At 41.3% G+C, this 20,746-nt stretch overlaps 2 protein-coding genes across 2 annotated transcripts in view; one reads left to right on the top strand and one right to left on the bottom strand.

Annotated features, from left to right (window-relative positions):
- Positions 1-20,746, bottom strand: part of DYNC2I2 (dynein 2 intermediate chain 2) — a 122,976-nt gene that overhangs the window by 29,660 nt on the left and 72,570 nt on the right. The gene's annotated exons all lie outside the window — the stretch shown is intronic.
- On the top strand, positions 1,504-20,621 carry ODF2 (outer dense fiber of sperm tails 2). The gene is made up of 20 exons (XM_086763900.1): positions 1,504-1,564; positions 2,212-2,365; positions 3,661-3,786; positions 4,383-4,553; positions 6,041-6,207; positions 7,303-7,432; positions 7,715-7,846; positions 8,763-8,837; positions 9,858-9,929; positions 10,515-10,631; positions 11,545-11,730; positions 12,491-12,600; positions 13,314-13,449; positions 14,145-14,255; positions 14,916-15,020; positions 16,242-16,400; positions 17,272-17,372; positions 17,895-18,057; positions 18,421-18,546; positions 19,299-20,621. The coding sequence occupies exons 2-20, from the start codon at positions 2,258-2,260 to the stop codon at positions 19,470-19,472; spliced, it is 2,469 nt and encodes an 822-aa protein (XP_086620026.1). The 5' UTR covers positions 1,504-1,564; positions 2,212-2,257; the 3' UTR covers positions 19,473-20,621.

Below are 20,746 nucleotides of genomic sequence, written 5' to 3'. Positions count from 1 at the left end.
GCGACGGAAAGCGGGAACTGTCTGGCGACTTTAAATGTGTCAAGGAAAACGTGCGGGGAGGGGTGGGGGTTTTCCAGCCCCACCGGGGTGTAAAACCCCGCTGTGACCCCCGGGCTGAGCCTGCTTTGAGCGGCAGACTGACCCCGGGCTGGGTCCCTGCCAACCCGAGGTAGCCAGAGAGCCTTGAAAAAGCCTCCAGCCATGGCAGGAGAAGTTTCTTAAACTTCTGACATGAGCCTTGTTGCTCGGGAAGGCTGGGTTTCGCTTGTGGTGGTTCACAAGCTCCGTGTCGGTTCCCGGTGGGTGCTGTGGGCGATGAGCACGTTTCGTCCTGGGGAGAGTTTTGCCCCTCTTCGGAAAGGAGAGGATTAAAATACCCGGCGGTGTTTGGAGTTGTTCATAGCTGGAAGCTGGGGAATCCTGTGCCTTGAGAAAGCTGTTGCTTCCCGTTCCTGATTAAGGGAAGTAGTGCTGTATCTTCCCCTCTGTAATTTTCATAAATTGGACATGATATACAGTGTGTTTTGTCTTAAACATATATTGCGTAAGAACAGATGCAGTATTATTATTTTTATTTAGAGTAGGTTATTACATGAATCTTGGCAAGCTGGCGAATTAATCAATGGGCTATATTTGTGATGTGATCTAAATTCTAGTCTAGCAGAAGTATTGTTCAAAGGCTTGCTCTGTAATGATTTACTTGTAACACTTGTTCTTATATAGCAAATTGTGAAGGAGCGTTACCGTAAGGTTAGCTAAGCTTGGTATACCACCGCTTCGTCACTGCGTGATAGACATTACTCCTTTGGAGATCCCTCCTCCCTCGCTGTCATTTCCTCAAGTCCCCCAGGTACCACCGGGCAAGAAGCTGCTCATGCTGTAGCTGACTCCCGGTTCTGCGTGTGCTGTTGCTTAGCCAACCAGTAGATGTGTGTCTGCTGGGCAGGCAGTGACCACATTGCAGCACGGGTCTGTGAGGTCCTGGGTTCCCTTCAGCATGAATGCTAATTTGGATGCATCTTTTCAGCCTGCAAAACTGCATAAACTTAGAACTTCAACATTTCTGTCAAGTTTTACAGAATTTGCTGATGTTGGCAGAATTTAGGGAGGTTTTGGAGTTTGGGACGGGTTGTACAGGTACCCTGGAACTGTTAAAACCTTGTTTCCTTGTGAAACGGGTTTAAAATTGCAGTTAGAGTTTGAAGGTGTGTAACTGGTTAAATAAGGCCACCGTGCAATTGTGCAAAATGTTTCCGTTGTTTAAACCAATTTTCATCACCAATGTTTAAAGAATGATGATCTTGGTCCTTCCCTTATCCCAGGTTTGTCAGAGGAAGCCAGGACACACCAGCTTTTGTTGTTTGGGTTCATACGTTTGATGTGTTTGAGCGCATGTCTTGCCTTAAGTCAAAAGGAAGAGGATGTTCAGAAGTCGGCACCGTTTCCTATTAGTGGTCATTTTATTATTTCTGTTATCAGGTGTCCCTCATCTGTGAACAATGAAGTGACTTCAGTCTCTGCACAGAGCACGCTGTCAAGAAGAGCTAAAAGCTTTAGAATAACTGTAAGTAATTTTACCTAGGCTGACAAAAACCTTTCTGCCAGAATCAGATTAGTGCTGCTGGTAGATTTTTGTAAGATTTGCAGTTGCGTTATACCATTAACCTGAACTGAAGAATCGAGCTTAAAGGTGATGACTTAAACTTGTGCCTGTAGGCTTTTCCGTGTTGTGTTAGATATTGGTTACGGTTATGCTTTTTGTCTAAAGATTAAAGAAATTACATATGTGCTTAACTTTACAGGCTCAGGGTTCTAGGATGGAAGGATCTGATGGTTCCCTGTTGACTTTTCTTAACTAAACTGTTAAATTAATGCTCCTCTTCTTCCCTCTCTCCTTCAAATTTCTCTTAATAATTGGATTGCGTTGGTTACTGGAACCTTTGATTTGCTCCCTTGCTCTAAGACTTTGAATGCCAATGATTCTTACAGACACATGCTATCAATCCAACTGTATTTGGTCTTTAATAACCGTATTAAAAACAGAAAATACCAGAAGCAGAGAAATTATTTGTCTTTATCCTAGCTTTATAGCAAAATAGTGTGCAACTCAAAATGGCAGATGCTATTGAAAGCTCAAGCTTTAGCCAAAGCTGGCCATTGTTGCGCTCTGGCACAGGGAAGTGTTCTTATTCCCAGTTTCCTTACTCACAGGTTTCCTTTAATTGTATTGCCCGTTCCCATTTGTGAGAGAAGAGCCATGAAGAACCGTTCCTCATCTCCCCCTTTGCACGTCCATGTGGATGAAAACACTCCTGTCCATGTGTATGTTAAAAAGGGTCAGAAAACCACACCTGCAAAGTGCCAGGTAGGAGTGCGTAGCTGAGTGTTTGTAATCGCTACAAAGAGGAAGGTGAACGCTCCTAGAAGCACCACAGAATCTTCAACGTTTGTTTTACTGTTGTATTAGAACTGTAAGACTTGAATTCGTATTCAATGGTGAATTTTCAGTAACGTGTCTTCTGTGTTTAAGAAGATTTACATATGATTTCAAATATATAGTTACATTTCATGTTCAAGTGTGTGATTGTGAGCAGTATTGCTTCCAATGTGTTGTGGTTTGGGGGAATCTTTTTTTTTTTCCTTTCATTTCCTAGCTTTCATAGAATCGTAGAGTGGTTTGGATTGGAACGGACCTTCGAAGCCCATCCAGTCCAACCCCCTGCAAGAAGCAGGGACATCTCCAACCAGATCAGGTTGCTCAGAGCCCCGTCCGACCTGGCCTGGAATGTTTCCGGGGATGGGGCATCCACCACTTCTCTGGGCAACCTGGGCCAGTGTTCCACCTGATAATGGTTTTTCTTTGGCTTCGTCCCTATTTTTGTAGGAAAGGTCTGGGGAAAGGTAATATCTAGGCATTTCAAATTCCATCTTGATTGTATTAAAATAAATGTGTTTAGAAAAAAAAAGAGTCTGGATTCAAACCATCTTCTGGCATTAAGCACCTTCTCAGTCCACTGAACTATGCAGGAAAGCGGATGTCTTCATAGCCGTATCCACAGTAGGCAGAAGGCAATACTGAAGCTGAGTTTCTAGCTATCTCATGTCCTCTTTTGTACTTGGATGTGTATGTAAAATTGTTTTCAAATGGTGGTGAAAGTTCCTAGCTCATTCTTCACTATGTGCAGACATCCTTGTTCTAAGTCCTCTGTTAATTTTCTGTTTGTTGCTAATGGCAAATACCATAATTAGGTAGGACCTGACAGTGAAATCAATGATTCCTATTAATTAATTGCCTGTAGGGAGTATTTAGAACATCTGATTTTTCTCGAAGATTAGAATTGTGCAAAAACACTTTAACTTTCCTTCAGTTAGAGCACCCTGAGTTCAATACAAATAAACGTAGATCCATTTTCCCTGAAGGGAAAACACTTCAGGGGCTTTTCATAACCAATCCCATTGCACTGTTCTTTTTTCTCTGGTAGTGCTGTTGTCAAATGATATAGCTGCTCTTTTGTGAGATAAACCTGGAATGGTGAAGGGATCTCCCAGGTTGTTCCTTCTTCATGTGGTATGGATGAACTTTCATTTGGATTTGCAGCGCTAAAGATTGTAAATGGTTCTTTACAAGTCTATTACTTATTCTGTTTTCTCTTTCTTTAGCAAAAGCACAAAAAGAAAATTAAAGGGGATACCACAAACGCATGCCGAGCTGTCCGGATGAAAACTAAGGTCCCCTGGATGCCCCCAGGCAAAACATCTGTCCGGGAGTCCACCTACAAATGGGAGGTATGGCTGATTCTGCTCTTTAAAATACACTTTCAGGTTTATCTGAGGTTGAAGAGAGCAGTTGTGTAGTGACGGAGCTGGGTGATCTGAAAGAAGGCTACTGTCACCTACCATCCATTTTAAGTGTCTTCTATACTTTTTCATTTTTTAATGCAGAAGATTTGGAAATTAACTAGCAGCCTATGGCCATATCATGCCTTTCTGTCTGTAGAAGCCAGGCAAATTTCTTTGTTTATTGTAGAGATACAGCGAAGCACTGCTGTTCTTAGTCTATTCCGAAGCATGGAGCATTTGTTTAGTATTGTGTAATATTTTCTTTCTCATGGGTTGATAGTTTTGCCTTTTGTATTCCTGGCTCTCTAGAGGAGAATTTGAACTTTCATGATTTTTTCTTCCTTTTCTGTTTTAATTTTTCTGGGTTCTTGACCTTTCTGTAGTGGAAATAAAAGAACTGTTTGCAAACGTTTTTTTTTTTCCTTACTAGCCTTATTGCAGTGATGCGACTTGGTCTCTGATTTTGGTAGAGTTAGGTTTTGAATACTGTTTATAACTTTATCCTAAAAAAAAAATGATGCCCTTTATTGTTTTTCTACCAGGGACCAACTCACCGCCTAGAAATTACACCTCCAGATTCAGAAAAAATGCTGTCAGTATTGCGCCTGAGTGACCTCTCTACAGATGAGGAGGATGCCATTTACTGCAAAATGAACAAATATGAAAAGAAGATAGATAGTCTGATGAATACGGTGGGAACGCTGAAGAACGAGGTAAGGAGACAGTGTAAAGACCTGCTGACTCGGGCTTTGTAGCCGAGGAGGCAAGGCAGAGGCTGCGTGGCAAGAGGAGACTGGAGTCAAGTCTTGTTGCAATGGAAGACTACCCAGTCTTTGGTTAGATTGCTTAAAAAGAGAAAAAAAGAATCAGAGTTGTTTAGAAGAGCTGAACTATCCTAGGGAGAAATTCACTAAGCCCTGCTATGAAACATCTTAAAACATTATCCATTTAATAAAGTATTGCTGTGCTTCAGTTTCCAAATAATCTGTCTTCTGCCCAAGCCCCAAGTCTGAAAACTGGTCCTTCTAGAAGGTGAAAAATACAGTGTGATGTTTTATTGTTAAAGAATCCACCTACTTAACAAGGTTGTTTATTCTAATTCTGTTTCAAAATGTGCAACCCAGTGATGTTGTTTTCTAGATAAATAGCCTCTTACGTACTTCATACCATTTAAAATTGGGTAGGGGATGTTTCTGGATTTCGTAAGATGCAAACTTCATAGGGGCAAACGGCGTTTTTAACTTTGAGTTAGCACTGAGGGGAGCAAATCTTGTATTCTTACTATTTTACTCAAAACTACCTGAAGTTCAAATCTGTGAAGACGACTAGGATTTGAATCAAAAAGATTCTTGTATTAAGTGTTTTCCATTTTATTTATACTACAAAATTTAATGGAATTACTTGCATGACTATAAAAAGAAATCAATTTTGATACTTTTAATAAATTAATTGAATCTAAATGTTTGATGGTGTCACTTAAATCCATGGTGTAAGATCGCGTTAATTTTGTTAGCTTTAATTCTGTACAAGCTAGGGAATCTCCAGTGACCTTTTTTTTCTGCAAAAGGAACCAAGTCTGGTACAGTAGTTCAACTTCCCTCTATGTTCTCTCTTCTTGCACATCTTCAACTGTTTGTAGTGCTCTTAACTCCCAAATGGGATGCATGTGTCATTCGTGAGGAGCAGTAGTCAACTTCTGAGCCCCATTCAGCTCTTGAGTGGTCTGTACACAGCTCCAGTCGCACTACAGGCAGTGACACTGAGCTGCCACAGAACCTCCTGAGTGATCCAAAGTGGGTAGATGGAAATGAAATGCCGAGGACTATTTAGGCTGATTTCACCCAGTTCCCTGAATCTCACAAAGCAATAGTGGAGCAACGGGAGCCATCTCTAGCATGTGAACTGCTGCCAGAGCTCCTTTCCTGCCGTGTTTGGGGTCTGTCACGTATCTCGTGGCTGAAGCCAGGACACTTGTGTCTCACCACGTTTGTGGGGATGGAAAGTATTTACAGGCAGTAAGTGAATTATGCCCTTTGTGCACAGGAACAGCCTGGAAGTATCTAGGCCAAAAAAAAAAAAAAAGCATTGTCCTTTGTTTGGTGCAGCTGAATAGCTGGTTCCCTGGTTTGAGGTGTGGGTTCTGTGTATCACTGTAAAAGCACCTGGTTTGTCTTAAGTTCTGTTTAAATATTTTCATCAGGCCAAGCTGCAGAAAAAGGAGGAACAGCAGCAAATGAAAAAACGTCTCCTTGAGGAGCAAAAAGAACAACTGAATGAGGTCACACAAGAGCTGGTAGAAACAGAACATGAGAATACACTGCTCAGGCGCAATATCGAGCGCATAAAGGGAGAGAAAGATCTGACTGTGTAAGAAAGCTCCAGTTCTCCGTTGTTACTGCAAGTGGTGGTATTTACAGGGCGCTTGCCTCCTTTATTGCTACATTATTTGAGGTTGTAGTTTGTACCTTGGGTTGCAGTCCTGCTGAAGAACTGACATTTTTTGATTTTCTTGTCACCTTTTAGAAGGGGGACTTCATATAGCAATGCAGAGAAGGGCTCTAGCGTGATTACTGGAATGGAAAAAAATACTGAGAGGAACGTCAGAGCGATCAGCTTATGTGGCCTTATGTGGCCTAGTGGCCTCATCCCAGCTCTGCAGTGAATACTTTGCAGGTTAAAAGATGCTACTTGAATTGTGATGATATTGGTAGAACAACAAATGAATAAACATGGAGCTGAAAATTAGGGGAGAATTTTTTGCCTTTGTGAAAATCATAGAGACAGGAGTGACAGCCCCTGAAAGGACTGAATGACGTTGGGTTTTTTTTTCCTCTTTTTTTTTTTTTTTTTTTTTTTTGTCTTAGTGACCCCAAAGGTCTCCAAGTCTGACGTTTTTGCATATACTTTCTATCTAAAGAATTAGGGAAACTAGTGTCTCCAGGGGGATACTAATGTTTTAAGAGAGTTAGTTTTATTTTTTCCGTAAGAAACGTCACTTGGAAGTGAATATTCTATATTCCTTTTTTATAATACTTTGTGAATACTTTTGAGGTTACAAGCCCTGGCTAAAAACTTTGAGCTGTGTATCTTGGTGTGCTTTCCTCTTCCATGTTCAGCCATTTGGAGTCTTATTTCTGATGTGGCTTGAGTGCCCAGGAAAAGCACAGTATTGTGTTCTGGGTTTAAGAGTGTGTGGATGCTTTGGTATAAGCCCAGTTTGTCCTCTCTAAATTCCTGTTTCATAGCTGTGGTCCTAGAAAGCTCCTGGTGTCTGCTTACCGGCTTCTATCAGAACAACTTCCACACTGAGAGAGGGTAAATCTTAAGTAGTAGTGTTTGTTTAGAGCTTTTATCCTCTGATTGAAGGGTTTTTCAGTTTTAACCCAATCAACTGTATATCAGTAGTGGCTGGTACAGCTGTCAAAGCTTCTTGTTTCTCTGATGGCTGAATTCTCATTACAGGCTGCAGAAAAAGTGCTTGCAGCATGAGAAAGAGTGTTTGATGTCCAAGCTGAGCGAGGCGGAAAGAGATGGAGCAGCAGCAGCCCGGCAGATCCATGCCCTGAAAAATACAATTGGGAGACTCAACATTGTAGGTGTTGTCCTTTTTTATTCTTGCTTTTGCTACATTGTCCTGTTATATGGCTGTCTTAAAAATGTAATGTTACAGTTGCTGATCTAGAAAAATGTAAGGAAAAGCGGAGGGATTTAACATGTTTAAGATGTTTGGTAGTGGGGTATTTACTTGGAGCATCCAGTCACCTTCTGCACATGTGGTGCCAACTGTTGCACTGCTCATGCTTGTGTCAGCTTCGTACATCAATTCTAAGGGAACAATTCTTTCATTTTCTTTTTTGGTTTATTTTTCTTCTAGGAGAAGCACGTGAGCAGCTCAGACATCAGCATACTGACAAAACAAAAAGAGCTTCTGCTTCAGAAATTGAGCACCTTTGAAGAAACCAACAGGACACTACGAGAACTTCTCAGAGAGCAGCACATCCGGGAGGTGAGCAGTCCTGTGCACTTCAACTTGTGTAATTACAGGGGGCTGTGTTGTCTTGTGGACTGAAATGGAGTTTGAGAGCTTTTAACTGGGTTTTTTTTGTTGTTGTTGTTTTGTTTTTTATGGGTTGGTGGTTTTTTTGTTGTGGTTTTTTTTTTTTGTTTTTTTTTTTTTACCCCAACACTACTCTTGACCCCATATTATAGAGGATGGATGGATGTTTTGGTTTTTTTTATCGTCTCTGCCTACATCATAGCGTAAGACTGACTTTTCTGCTGAGGATGTTAGAGCATCTAAGTCTTTGCATTAACAGGTATAGGCAGTAGTGTGTTGCCAGCTCTCTCATTTGGATACAGCTGTATCTGCTGATCGTGCTAATCTGAAATATTACTGCTACAGCTGCGTTGGCTGAAGCCTGGGGACGAGATACGGCCTTAGCTAACGGGAGGCTAAGGGCGTTCAGAACTTTTTTGTAGGCTGTAAGAGCAATAACAGAGAAATTGTAAATAATTCTGTACTGCTTCTAAGAGCAATACAGAAATGAATTTGCTGTTTTTCCTGTACTTCATATTCCATTTGAGCAAAAGCAGGCTGCTGGTGACGGTTCTTTCAGACACCAGTGAGGGGGGATAAAAGGACTGAGTTTGTCCACGTGACTTTCCCTGAGTACTGGGAGAGTTCAGAAAGATCTTAAATTGCTATTGTGCTTTTTATTATAGTCTTTGACTGAGAAGTGGAAAAGCTTTCTGAGATCGGTGATGATATGTGAAATATTTAGCAAATTTCATGCTTCTGGGTATCTTCTGAGAATTGCTGCTGCAACTGAAAGGAAATGGGTGATTTGTACAGTTCCATTTAAAGAATCTGTGTAAAACTAAGTTTTTAGTTAACAGTTTTTTCTCATGTATTTCTTTTGTAGAAGGATGCTCAGAAGATACTGGAGCAGCAAGAAGCACTGCTGAAAAGGCTGTCTGACTCAGATGCAGAGAAAGTGGTAAGCAAACCACAATTTTTGAGGTTTTTTTTTTTTTTCTTTTTTTTTTCTTTTAATGATAAAGCAGAGAGATCTAAAATTACAAGCTCTTCTTTGTCTTGTATTAGGCCATCAGGTCTTACACTAATGCCTTTTAGACCAATTAAAAATATTTTGGCTTTTGTGGTGATCAGAGCCACTACATTGCTCCTCTGGTTAACAACCTACATTTCAAAGTGGATAGATTTTCGTAGCCTTTGAAATATGGAGGCTTAGAATGGAGACAGCACAAATGAGACCTACCTATAAGAGCACCATTAGGTTTTACAGTATTCATCTATAAAGGAGAACTTAAGCCTGTTCTTATTATGTTTAAGCACAAATGAGTCTGCTTACCTTTTCTGGTGGTACTGAGTGTACCAAGAACTGTACTACATGTTTCTTTAAAAAGAAAACTCTGAAGGTGGGAGAGAAAAAATATCTGCTTCCAAAATATCCGTGAAGGTCAGGATAGAATTCTTCAATTTGGAAATAATCTTACTGTTTCTGTACGTTTATCATGTTATAGATAGAAATATGTTTATCATATCATGTTAGAGATAGAAAAGCACAAAGAGGGTGAGCTTTCCGTATCTGCTTCTGTCACTGAATGAGTGAGTGAACTGGTGCCAGTTTTTGTTAGTTTCCTTATCTGTAAACTGAGAAAAGAGTTCTTATGTTGCCAGAAGTTATAAAACTTGCTGTGAGACCTAGGTAATGCTGTGCCTCCACTTGTCTGTGGAGTATATAGTCCTGGCAGGTCCTTGTTCTTGACTGAGTATCCTATGCTCTGTTACACAAATGTACGTGTATTCCTTTTGCTTTCTCCTTGAGGAGAATGCAGTCCGTTTTTTTCTGGGGCTGAGGATGCTGTTGCTGTAGATACCAGACAGAGAGTGCTGTGGATAAAAGAATCTCAGGAGGGAGGCAGTTACACCTCTTTCCCTCCACCTGCCAACCTAAACTTGTTACTTAACATTTGAGTGCTGTTTGTTTTCCCAGCAACTTCAGATGAGACTTCAGGAGAAAGAAGAAGAAGTAGACAATCTTACCATTCAGATACAGGCAGAAAAGGTAGTTTCCTTTTTCTGTTTTCCTCTCCCTGCTCCACCTTCCAGTTCTGTAGAACCACATATAGTCCAAAATACGGATTTGTACTTGCAGATTATTACTTTTTAAGGGATCAGATGACTGGCTTGCTTATAAAACTAGACAGACAGCTACCTATTCCCACACAGTTGTGGATTCAATTTTCTGCTAATAAAACATCCATTGCTAAGATGAATATGTAGTATTCTCTTTGCTTGGGCTTATAACTGAATTGCCTTTCTGTTTAAGATCCTGTTGGTTCCTGATGTCAAATTCCAGTCTGTTCCTCTGTTTAGGAAGTAAAAAAAGAACGTAGTGGAAGAGATCAGATGTGAAGGATGTTTTGCCCTAGAACAAATTTTCAGGCCAGTCATTCACATCTGATGTAAAATAAATGGTTACTCATTTGTTGCCCGTGAGCAGAGGAGCTGTGAGGGTCCGTCTGAGGAGAGTGGAGGTGGCTAGAGATAGTTTCTCAGATTTCTTCACTGAACGGTTATATATTAGAAAGTGTTCCTTCTAGTAGCTTGTTGAGGAAAAAGGTGTGTGTCTTGTTTGCTTCTTATTTAGGACCAGGCGAAGACAGCATGTGAGCTCTCCAAATCTATGGAGGCTGTGAGAGGCCGTTTACAAGCACAACTGCGAAATAAAGAAGCAGAGAACAACCGTCTGAGTGTACAGATACGGGTATGTTTTCCGTGACAATCCTTAAGGATTGTCTCTTCATTTACTCGCATGAACTGAATTGACTGACAAGGGAAGCAGCAGTCACTAACTATTCTTCTACTGTGTCTGGTAGCCTGAAATATTGGCTGGTGGTGTTTATACCACTAACACACACCATACTTTTCAAATGAAGTAAGAAAAGAAAAACTTTTTCATTTCCGATGCATGAAGCAAAAGCCTTAAAGTTTATGTGCATTTATTAGACCTTTTTTTTTTCCTAAGTTAATTACTGCTTAATTATTTAAAAGATGGCTTTGGTATAGTCAAGCATCAAGACAGATCATAAGCTATTTAATTTTCCTTCTAGGAAAAATGCTGTGCCCTGAGCTTCTGTATTTGATCACATGCTTTCTACAGTATTAACGAGGAGGAGAAAGTTCCCCTGGTTTATCTTGAGCAAAGTCTGATGTTTAACGTATCTGTTGTTGTTGTGATGATGTTATGATGAACATGTATGTGTTAGTGGTTTAGAGGAGCTTTAATTCTGTTAAACATATAGCTGCATAAAGGAAGGAACATTATTATATGCAAGCATTTAAATTACTAAAGATAATGTTCTCGGGTAGATCAAAAGACTGGTAGACCAGTATTTATCTTGGTCAGGAGAAAAAATCAGTACTCTAGAGAGCAGCTTATGAAAGAAAATAAGAGTTTTGGAAGGAAAGGAAGACACATCACACTGTCATGTCTGTCAGCATTAGGGCAGGATTGGACAGGATTGTGTAGGTAAAATGTGATTGCAGGTACCTCCAGGCTGGATGTTGGGGTCTTATGCCCGGCTCTCTTCACTGTTTCTAGGAAATTAGTTGCTGCTTTGGGTATGCAGGTATAAGGACATTATTCCATGTGGTGTATTTTCTCCCCTCCTCTGCAGAATCTGGAGCGCAATGAAGCTCAGCATAAGGCAGAGGTGGAACATGTAATGGAACAACTGAAAGAACTAAGACAGAAGGCAGATCGTGATAAAGAGGCCCTGAAGAAAGCCATCCGCGCACAGAAAGAGCGGGCAGAGCGGAGTGAAGAGTATGCACAGCGATTGACTGTCCAGCTGGCAGAAAAGGTACCTGATAGTACAGGAGGAGAGACCTAATTTCAGATCGTGCATCTAAATCTTTGATTTCTGATAGCAGCCCTGGGGAGAGTCTCGGCTTTCAACTAATGAGATTTATTTTTGTCTTGATGCCTTGGCCCATTTATGCTAAATTTAGAACAAATCCAATTTTCTCAACTGTCACTGTATTCGCTCCATGTCCTTATCTTAGGACATGCAATAACTTAGATCATACTAAACTGGCATATCTGATTTTTTTTCACCTGGGTCTTTAGAACCATCTGAGGGTTGACAAAAGCCAATGAAATAAAGCCTGGTAGTTTTGGCTGAAAACTCTGAATAGAGAAATTAGAGCAGAAAAGTACAGCAGCTTAAAGGTGTAAAGGAGTTTCCTGTTGAAAATTATAAAAGGATATCAAGAAAAAGTAGAAAAGTTAGGACTGAAAGAAATCGGAAGGGAACATGGATTTCACCCTACTTGGTTGGGGTTTTTTTCTCCATTGTTTTTAGAATTCCAGACACCAGAGCCCACTTCAAGGAGGATTCTTCTTTCGCTGCTGTTATGTCTATTGGCTGACAGTAGTGTTGGAGAACACCTCTCTCTGAAGCATCAGGAAGAATGAAAATAAATACTTATCCTCAATATTTTAAAAATCTTAGTGAAGTCTCTGCACATATCAGCATATCTGCGTATTGTCTGCCTATCCCATGTCCAGTGACATTTTTGTCACCCTTGCTCTTTTCCTCATCTATTTATTTGGTTTGATAGGACAGTTACGTTGCCGAGGCGCTGTCCACTCTGGATTCCTGGAGGAGTCGCTACAACAAAGTAGTAAAGGACAAGAGTGACCTCGAACTGGAAATTGTTACGCTGAACAGGTGAAAAAAAACCAAATCAATGTGGAGAAACACACATGAGTGGGAATGAGTTCTAAGTTCAAGGATAACTTAACTGAATTTAACTTAATCATTTCATTAAATTGAATAATTTAATTGGATTGCTTGTAAATATCCAAGCAAAACCAGCACTGCCTAAGGGCAAGAGCAGTTTGGAGAGATTGAGAGAGAGAGAGGGAGATGCAGCTTCTGCTGCTAACTTGCCACAGCAAAGGCAGATTTTTTTAAGGGTTTGCTGACCCTTAAAATTCTCTGTTCCTTTGCCATTTTGTAATGCTTTGAAAGAATTAGGGTTATCTTTCTTTTGAGATCTGTTTGAAATGCTTGAATGGAAGGGATTAGAAGAGATAGGCAGTATAGTTTGTGTCAGTTTTGTTTTGAGGCTAAATAAATGTGTTGGTATCACTGCATTACAGTTGTTGCTGGAGGGAAAAAATATAGCTAGCTATGAGAAGAGAGAAGTACCTCTTTATCTTGGAGGCAATGCATTTGAGCTACAAGGGGAAAACTCAAGTTAATTTCCAGCCGGCTAAGAAGATTGAAGTAGTAGAATTGTGTAACAGATAGATGTGCATACATGACTGGAGGAGGAGGATGAAAGGATAGGGAAAAAAAAGTTTCTGAAGCCAATTTCAAGGGTTAGCAGTCGTCTTCTTTCTTGTTACTTAAGGATTCATTTTCTTTCTCTGTGGCAGCCAAGTTGCAAACTTGCTGGAACAGCAGACAACCCTGGAGGACAAGATGCGGGAGGACAGAGAAGCTTTGATAGATAAATTGCATCGACAGACTACAGAGACCACTTCTTTAAAAATGGAGAACGAAAGGCTAAAGGTCAGTTATTCTACGGGTTTGAAGCTGAAATGCTAGGGGAAAAGAAGGAGAAATTATAACAAGTTGCTTGGCCTCTGAGGACAGAGTTGAATTGCACCCATTGCTGACATTTAGTTTCAAACCAGTTTACAACTAGTTTACACCTGCGTGTGATAGGGCAAGTATGGTGCAAAGAGACAAAAAGAAAGTGAACGTTTTGGGAGAACTGGGTTTCTTCCATGGTTTGGCCAGGAGTGTCCCAATCCAAGTGCTCTTTCTTTCAACTGGGATCTTACATCTTGTACTTACATCTGTATGCTGCTGACTAGAGAACAAACAAGCATAGCTCATTCAGGGAGAATGGTAAGCTCCAGAATAAAAAAAAAAAAAAAAAAAGACTGGCATATTTCTCCTGGCATCTCTTGCCACCAACTTGTAGGTGACCTACATAGTTTTCTTCTTCTTGGAAAGCTAGGCATTGATCCAAATAAGGAGTGGCCCTAATTCAAGTAGCACAGCTCATTTGGGCAAATGAAAACATTGCACATCCATCCGAAACCTCTGTGCTCTGCTGGTGTAAATTTGGCAATCCGCTAAGTCTGGAAAGTTTTGCCGACTTACACTGACAAAAGTCTTTTTTCTTAGTCTAGGCAATGTTAGACAGCTAGCGTGGCAGTTACTTCCAAGCACTCAATGGAAGATGTTTTCTTTTTCAGGCTAGCGTGGTCCCAATGGAGGAAAAGCTGAACCAAGCACAGATGGAAGTGCAGCAGCTCAAGAGCTCTGTCAGGAACTATGAAGGGTTGATTGAAACCTACAAGTCACAGGCAGGCGTCTTATCAAAACCTTCATCCCTTGCACAAACATGTTTTCTCCCTCTACTGTTAGGGCTTATTCTGTAACGCCTTAACCCTTTGTTTGCTCACGGAGGATGTTGCAATTTCATATGGTTTCAGTTCTTTTGTCTCTATTAGTCTGATTTTTTTCCTCAAATGGCAGCAATCAGACTGCCACGTGTTGTATGCCAAAGTGTGGAAGACTTGCCTTTCTCACTATGTGCTGATAACTTGGTCATCAGGAAGAGCTGACTCCCACAGCAGAGATCTTTGATTAATGGAAAACAAATAACTGGTTTTAATTATTTCACTTTTCCCTGCTCCTTTTCAAAAGGTAAAGGAAAACAGTGACATGCTTTCTTCTGCCTTTTAGTGTGGCAGGTACTATTCCTTGGCTGCTTTTTTTGGGGGGGGTTGGATATTGTGGTAGTAGGAAGATAATGCAAGATGGGAGAACATTTGGTGGAAAGCCCAAATGATCCAGGTGACGGAAGCAGGAAGTGAACTTCCAAATACAGTTCTGGGATCATAGTTAGCGTAGCAAGAAACTTGTTGCTAATCCTTGAGGAGTTTTAGTTACTCCAAAGCACTGCGCAGTTGTTGAAAACTATATATAACAGATAACCTATGTGGGGTTTTTTGTATGTCCAGGTGTTGAAGACCCGAATGGAAGCAGATGATATGGCAGCAAAACTGGAGAAGTGTGATAAAGAGAGTAAGACACTAAAGGATGAAATGAACAAGGAGATTGAACTGGTAACTATTCCTCTAAAGACTGATATGTTGTAGGCATTCAATGATGTTAATGTTCTGAATGTAGTGAAAAATGGCTGTGAATAGGAAATAAAAGGCTTATTAGAGTTTGCCTTTTCCAATAGTTTTGCTCAGGACTTGTTCATTCTGCAAAATTTATTGAAAATTTAGCAGCTTCTTTTTTACTGTATGATATTCTTCAGAGGTGTTTAAATTGCTTAGTGTGTCTTTTGCTGCAGAAATAGTCGTTTAGAACGGTGGACTGTGCAGATTAACCGTTGTCTGATGTGGAACAGCTGTCCTCAAAAAAGGAGCTTGTACTTCTAGTAAAATTGTAGAATCACAGAATGGTTAGGATTGGAAGGGACCTTCAAAGATCATCTAGTCCAACCCCCCTGCAAGGAGCAGGGACATCTCCAACCAGATCAAGTTGCTCAGAGCCCCAGCCAACCTGGCTTTGAATGTTTCCAGGGATGGGGCATCCACCGCCTCTCTAGGCAACCTGGGCCAGTGGTCTACACATTTTTTCCTAATATCCAATCTAAATCTACCTCCCTCTGTTTTAAAACCATGATCCCTCGTCCCATCACAACAGGCCCTACTGAACAGCCTCTCCCCATCTTTCTTGTAGGCCCCCTTGAGGTACTGGAAGGCCGCTCTAAGGTCTCCCCGGAGCCTCCTCTTCTCCAGGCTGAACAGCCCCAGCTCTCTCAGCCTGGCCTCACAGGAGAGGTGCTCCATCCCTCTGACCATCTTTGTGGCCTCCTCTGGACCCTCTCCAACTGGTCCATATCCTTCTGATGCTGGGGACTCCAGAACTGGATGCAGTGCTGCAGATGGGATCTCACCAAGGCAGAGTAGAGGGGCAGAATCACCTCCCTGCCCACGCTGCTGGGGATGCAGCCCAGGATGCGGTTGGCCTCCTGGGCTGCAAGGGCGCATTGCCGGCTCATGTTGAGCTTCTTGTCCACCATCACTCCCAAATTGAAGCCCAAGATCCAAATACTCATTCATTCTCACTCTATCCATAGGGAATGCTAAATCCTAAGATAAAACCTTCTGGAGTAGGAAAAGACCTTAGGCTTTCAACTCCAACACTGGCCAAGTATCCACACAGTGTCATCATGGCTGCAGATCAACAAAGCTTCACTGAAGTTGAGAATTTTTTTAGTCTTGACCTTATGAACATGTGAAAGTAACTCATGTTTTCTTCTTTGACTGTAGACACGTAAACAGTTCCAGAGTCAGCTTGCTGAACTGGAAAAGCTGCCTGAGATCCTAAAGATGACAGAGACCCAGCTAGCAGAATGTCAGGACCAGCTTGAGAGTTATGAGAAGAAGAACATGGACCTGTCTATCATGATTGCAGATCTTCGTCAGCGGGTAAGGGACTGGCGGAGAGCACCTGCATCACTGCAATCTGCAAGTCTTGAGGCCGACATTAATTTCTAATCACAGGAATGTTCAAACTTCGTCCCTGTTCTTATCTCTTTTTGAAAAGATTAAACGTGCACTGCAAAATAAAGATGTGTGCTATGTCTTTGTGCAAGAAGTTAGTGGCGTGCTTAGTAGCATTCCTTACCGTTTGAAAGGTTTCTCATCCCTTGGTGCAGAACCTTACTGGGACTTGAACAGCGGCAGTGACAACACTTGCTAATGCCAGCGCTTGCTTCTGTCCCTTCTGTCATCTTGTCAGCTTTCCCTCCTTTGTTTTTCTGCTGATAGAGCTGTCCCAACCTTACTTTCTCACCCTGATTTCACATTGTTTTCCGAGTCCCTGTTTTTTTGTCCCTAGGAGGACTGTGTAGGTTTTGGAGGACAATTACAGACAGGCGTGACTTCTACAACCATGCCTCAGGACACAGCAAATGATCTCACAGTCTGACTGCTTTACCCTGCTCAGCTTGGAATTATAAACCTTTCTGGTATTTCAGGCTCCAGTGCATTTGTGGGCTGCTTTTAATGTGTGCTTTGCTGTGCTTACAGGTGGCTGCTCTGCATGCAAGCGTTTACAAATCCAGCTTTTCATTTGCAATACGGAAGAATTTTCTAATACCTTTCTAAACATTAATTGGAAGCACCAGAAAAATGAATGTTTAGTGCTTTGCTTTCCTACCCACTGTTCCTCTTGTGGGGCTCTCCAGAAATCATGAATTGAGCATGTTTCCTTCTGGAGAGCTGCATACATCTTAGGCGGTTGGTCGTGTGTGTTTAGTGGCTACACTGTGAAGTAATTACTTGCTGTAATTTTTAGATTGAGCTCCAGGGGGACAAAATGGAGATGACAAGAGAGAGGTATCAGTCTGTCCAGGAGGAGAAAAAGCAGCTCACCCTGAAGGTGGAGGAGCTAGAAAGGTTAGAAATATTAGGCTCTCTTGCTCTCTTAACCTTCCATTTCCATCCTTGTTCCATTGTTTTTTCAGGGGACTGAAATAGCTTCAGTCTTGTTCCAGTCCCCCACCTGCCTCCAGGATTCTGTTCATTTGCTTATCCCACAAGGATCTCTAATCAGTAGCTGTCCAGTGGAGAGTTATGAATGTTGGTAGATGAGATGGTGACTTACACAGCAGATAAACCAACTCTTTGTCCAATCTAGTCTGATAATTTTGAAGTTACTACATATGACAGTATTTTTACCCATGTTTGTAAATTCCTTTTAGTGGCAATGTCTGGGAAAATGAAGGTATTTGGATACTCTGTATATCCCTCAATCTTCGAAATTTTTATTTGAGAAATGGAGAAGTGTTTCTTCAGGCTCTCGCCTTTCAAGAGGGAATAGAATCTATTTCTAGACTAGTCAGGACATGACAAAAAGGCAGACTGAAGCATGCTCCATTTAAAATGAACATGTTTCCTTCCCTTGTTGTCTCAACCTAGAAAACTAGAAACAACGAGCGCCCAGAACATAGAATTCCTTCAGGTCATAGCAAAACGCGAGGAGTCGATCCACCAGTGTCAGCTGCGGTTGGAGGAGAAGACCCGTGAATGTAGCTCGTTGGCACGTCAGTTGGAGATGGCCATTGAGGATGCGAAAAGACAAGTAAGTAGTTTCCTGTGTTTGTGAATTTTCCCAAAACTACCCAGCCTGTAAAAGGGGAGAAGTGAGAATGCTGGAAATACCTCCTCAGCCTGTGACCAAATTCAGTATTAAAATCATAGTGTTCAGTGAAATACAAATAATAAAATGTGCTAGTACTGTTTGTCAGCACTTAAACCATTGAAAAACTGATCTCTGTGCTCCAGTTTGCAGCTGAAGAAAGGAAAGCACAAGACTGAGCTGCTGCTTATGTATGAGAATGTGTCTAGTTAAACTTTATAGGGTTTTTGTGGGCAATGGGGTAGGGAAAATCGTTCTTCCGTAGGCAACCTTTTAACAAAGTTGTTGTTCTGTTGTTACACATAGGTGGAACAAACTCGAGAACGAGCAACGTCTAGAGACAGGGCAGCCCAGTCCAAGATGTTGGATTTGGAGACCCAGCTGAGTAGGAACAAAACAGAGCTGAACCAATTGCGTCGGAGCAAAGACGATGTGAGTAGCTTGCAAGGGATACTCTTGCTGTGCTGGTGGTGTCCTGGAAGCAACCGGAGCCCGTAAAGCAAGGTCCTAAGGGGTTGCTGCAAGAATCATGCAGAGCTGGGTCTGAACGTGACGTGCTGTTATAGGTGCCCATGACAGATGTGTGGTATGGCATGTCTGTTACATCACTATTTCAGGAATGCAGACTCATTTGCTTATCACTTATAGCAATGATCTGAATGAACCTGCTCTAAACCTACATCTGTGTAAGAAAAGAATCAAGTCTTTTTACATTCAAATGAGTTTTGCACCAGATATTGTGGACAGATTTACTGTGCTTGGTTATGTGAGAGAGGATGTAATTTCTCATCTAGAGGAAAGGATTTATTCTAAAGGAAAGAAGAATCTTTCAGAATATCCTATTTACTCTGCTTGTTTACTTGAGTTTTACTTGGAATTGAGTTGGCACATGGATCAGCTCAAATTGCTTTTCAGAAAAGAGTGTGTTTAATTCCCCATAACTATAGCTAATCAGATCAAAAAGCCCAATTGATTAGCTGTGTTGTCTCCTGTTTTTATCTGTGGACGGCTGAATGGAGTTGGAAATGAGCAGAACAAATCAGAAATATCATAGCACCATCTATGGTAATGTCCTTTACTGCTGTGCTAATTCTCACTTTCCTCAGCACTTTTGGATGAACAGTTTAACATGAATAGATGAACATTGCTGTCTCTCAGCCTGTGTTTTGTGCTTCCGTGTGTAGGCAGAGCGCCGTTATGAAAGTCGCCTACAGGATTTAAAGGATCGGTTGGAGCAGTCGGAGAGCACCAACCGCAGCATGCAAAACTATGTCCAGTTCCTCAAGTCTTCCTATGCCAACGTTTTTGGAGAAAGTGCCTTGCTGGGCTCCCCCAGCCGCTCTCGTTCTTCTCCATGAGGACAACGTTCTCCCTGCACCTCTGCATCTAAGCACAAAAGGCGCCCTATTTCAAAGCCATATGTTGTTTAGAAAATAGGTTGACATTTCAGGGTCATTATCAGGAGAAGTTTTCCTCTTTTCCTTGCAACATGAGAAAATAAAATGATGGTGACATACGTCCTAAGGCTATCAGCAATACCATATTGGTGGTACACCATAAACTGTGCCCCAAATCCAGATGGTTTTACATATGATGCAAAAGGTCATTTTCATCCTGTAAGGTCCTGATGGTTTCAGCTCTTAAAACCTGTCAGGGGTTTGTTGAGCATGTTAATGTTTATAAGCGCTCTTTTTCTTTTTATGCTTCTTTTTTATTCTGTTTCTGTGTTGGGGAGATCATGTGGGGCTTTTTGGTTTGTGGGGTTTTTATATATATATTTTTTTTAAACTATTGAAAATTATGTTGATACATTGGATGATAGGGTAGCAGGAGAAGATCCACCCACCAGAGGTGTGAACCTGAAAATAATTTAAGTGCCTGGGCTCTACACTTGCAAGAGATTATCTCCTGAACAACCACAGTGTTTGTAAACAGTTTTATACCAGAAATAATGATTTTTTTTTTTACTTGATTCTTATATACTCTCAGATCCTCGCCTTGTGTGATGTTGATGTTGCTTTACTCTTCTCACTCTGATTTCCTGATCCTGAATATCCCCAGGACTGAGCCAAAATCATCTGAATTCAAAGGAAAGACTGCAGTTTAACATCAGTGGCACTTCAGTTGGGGTCTTGGTGTGAATGGCATCTGAGGTCAGGGTGTGCACGAAATACTGTCTTGGTCTTAAGCCAATTAAAGAGCAGCTACAGATTCTCAGCCTCCTCATCGAACTAGCCTGTGTGTTCTCCTGGAAAATCAGGTCTTCAATGTGTTGAGTCCCTCTAGTGCCCTATTCTTTCCAGTAAATGGTTCTGATGGGGGCAAAAATAAACATTGTTTTTATTTTTATGTCTTTTGTATTGTATTTATGTGCGATGTGGTCATTGGGCATGTTTTCTAAGTTAATTGTTTTTTAAGAGTTCTGTAATTGTGTGCCTGTGTGTTTAACACTTAAACAATCCTAAAGGTGCTATGGAAAACAAACAATAAACTACATTTCAACTGGTTATGTTGGGGATTTCCTCTTCATTGTGCTGTATCTAGGGTCTTCTGGTCCTTATTTTGGAAAAACAACCCCAGGCAGGGCTGTCTGTTGTAGGCAATTAAGCTCCTGACCCTTTTTGTGGGTAGT

Source organism: Chlamydotis macqueenii, chromosome 20 (assembly GCF_036417535.1).
Source record: "Chlamydotis macqueenii isolate bChlMac1 chromosome 20, bChlMac1.mat, whole genome shotgun sequence".
In the NCBI taxonomy this organism is placed as follows: Eukaryota; Metazoa; Chordata; class Aves; order Otidiformes; family Otididae; genus Chlamydotis; species Chlamydotis macqueenii.
The sequence above is the reverse complement of the archived record's forward strand: the minus strand, read 5'-3'. Positions and strand labels throughout refer to the sequence as shown.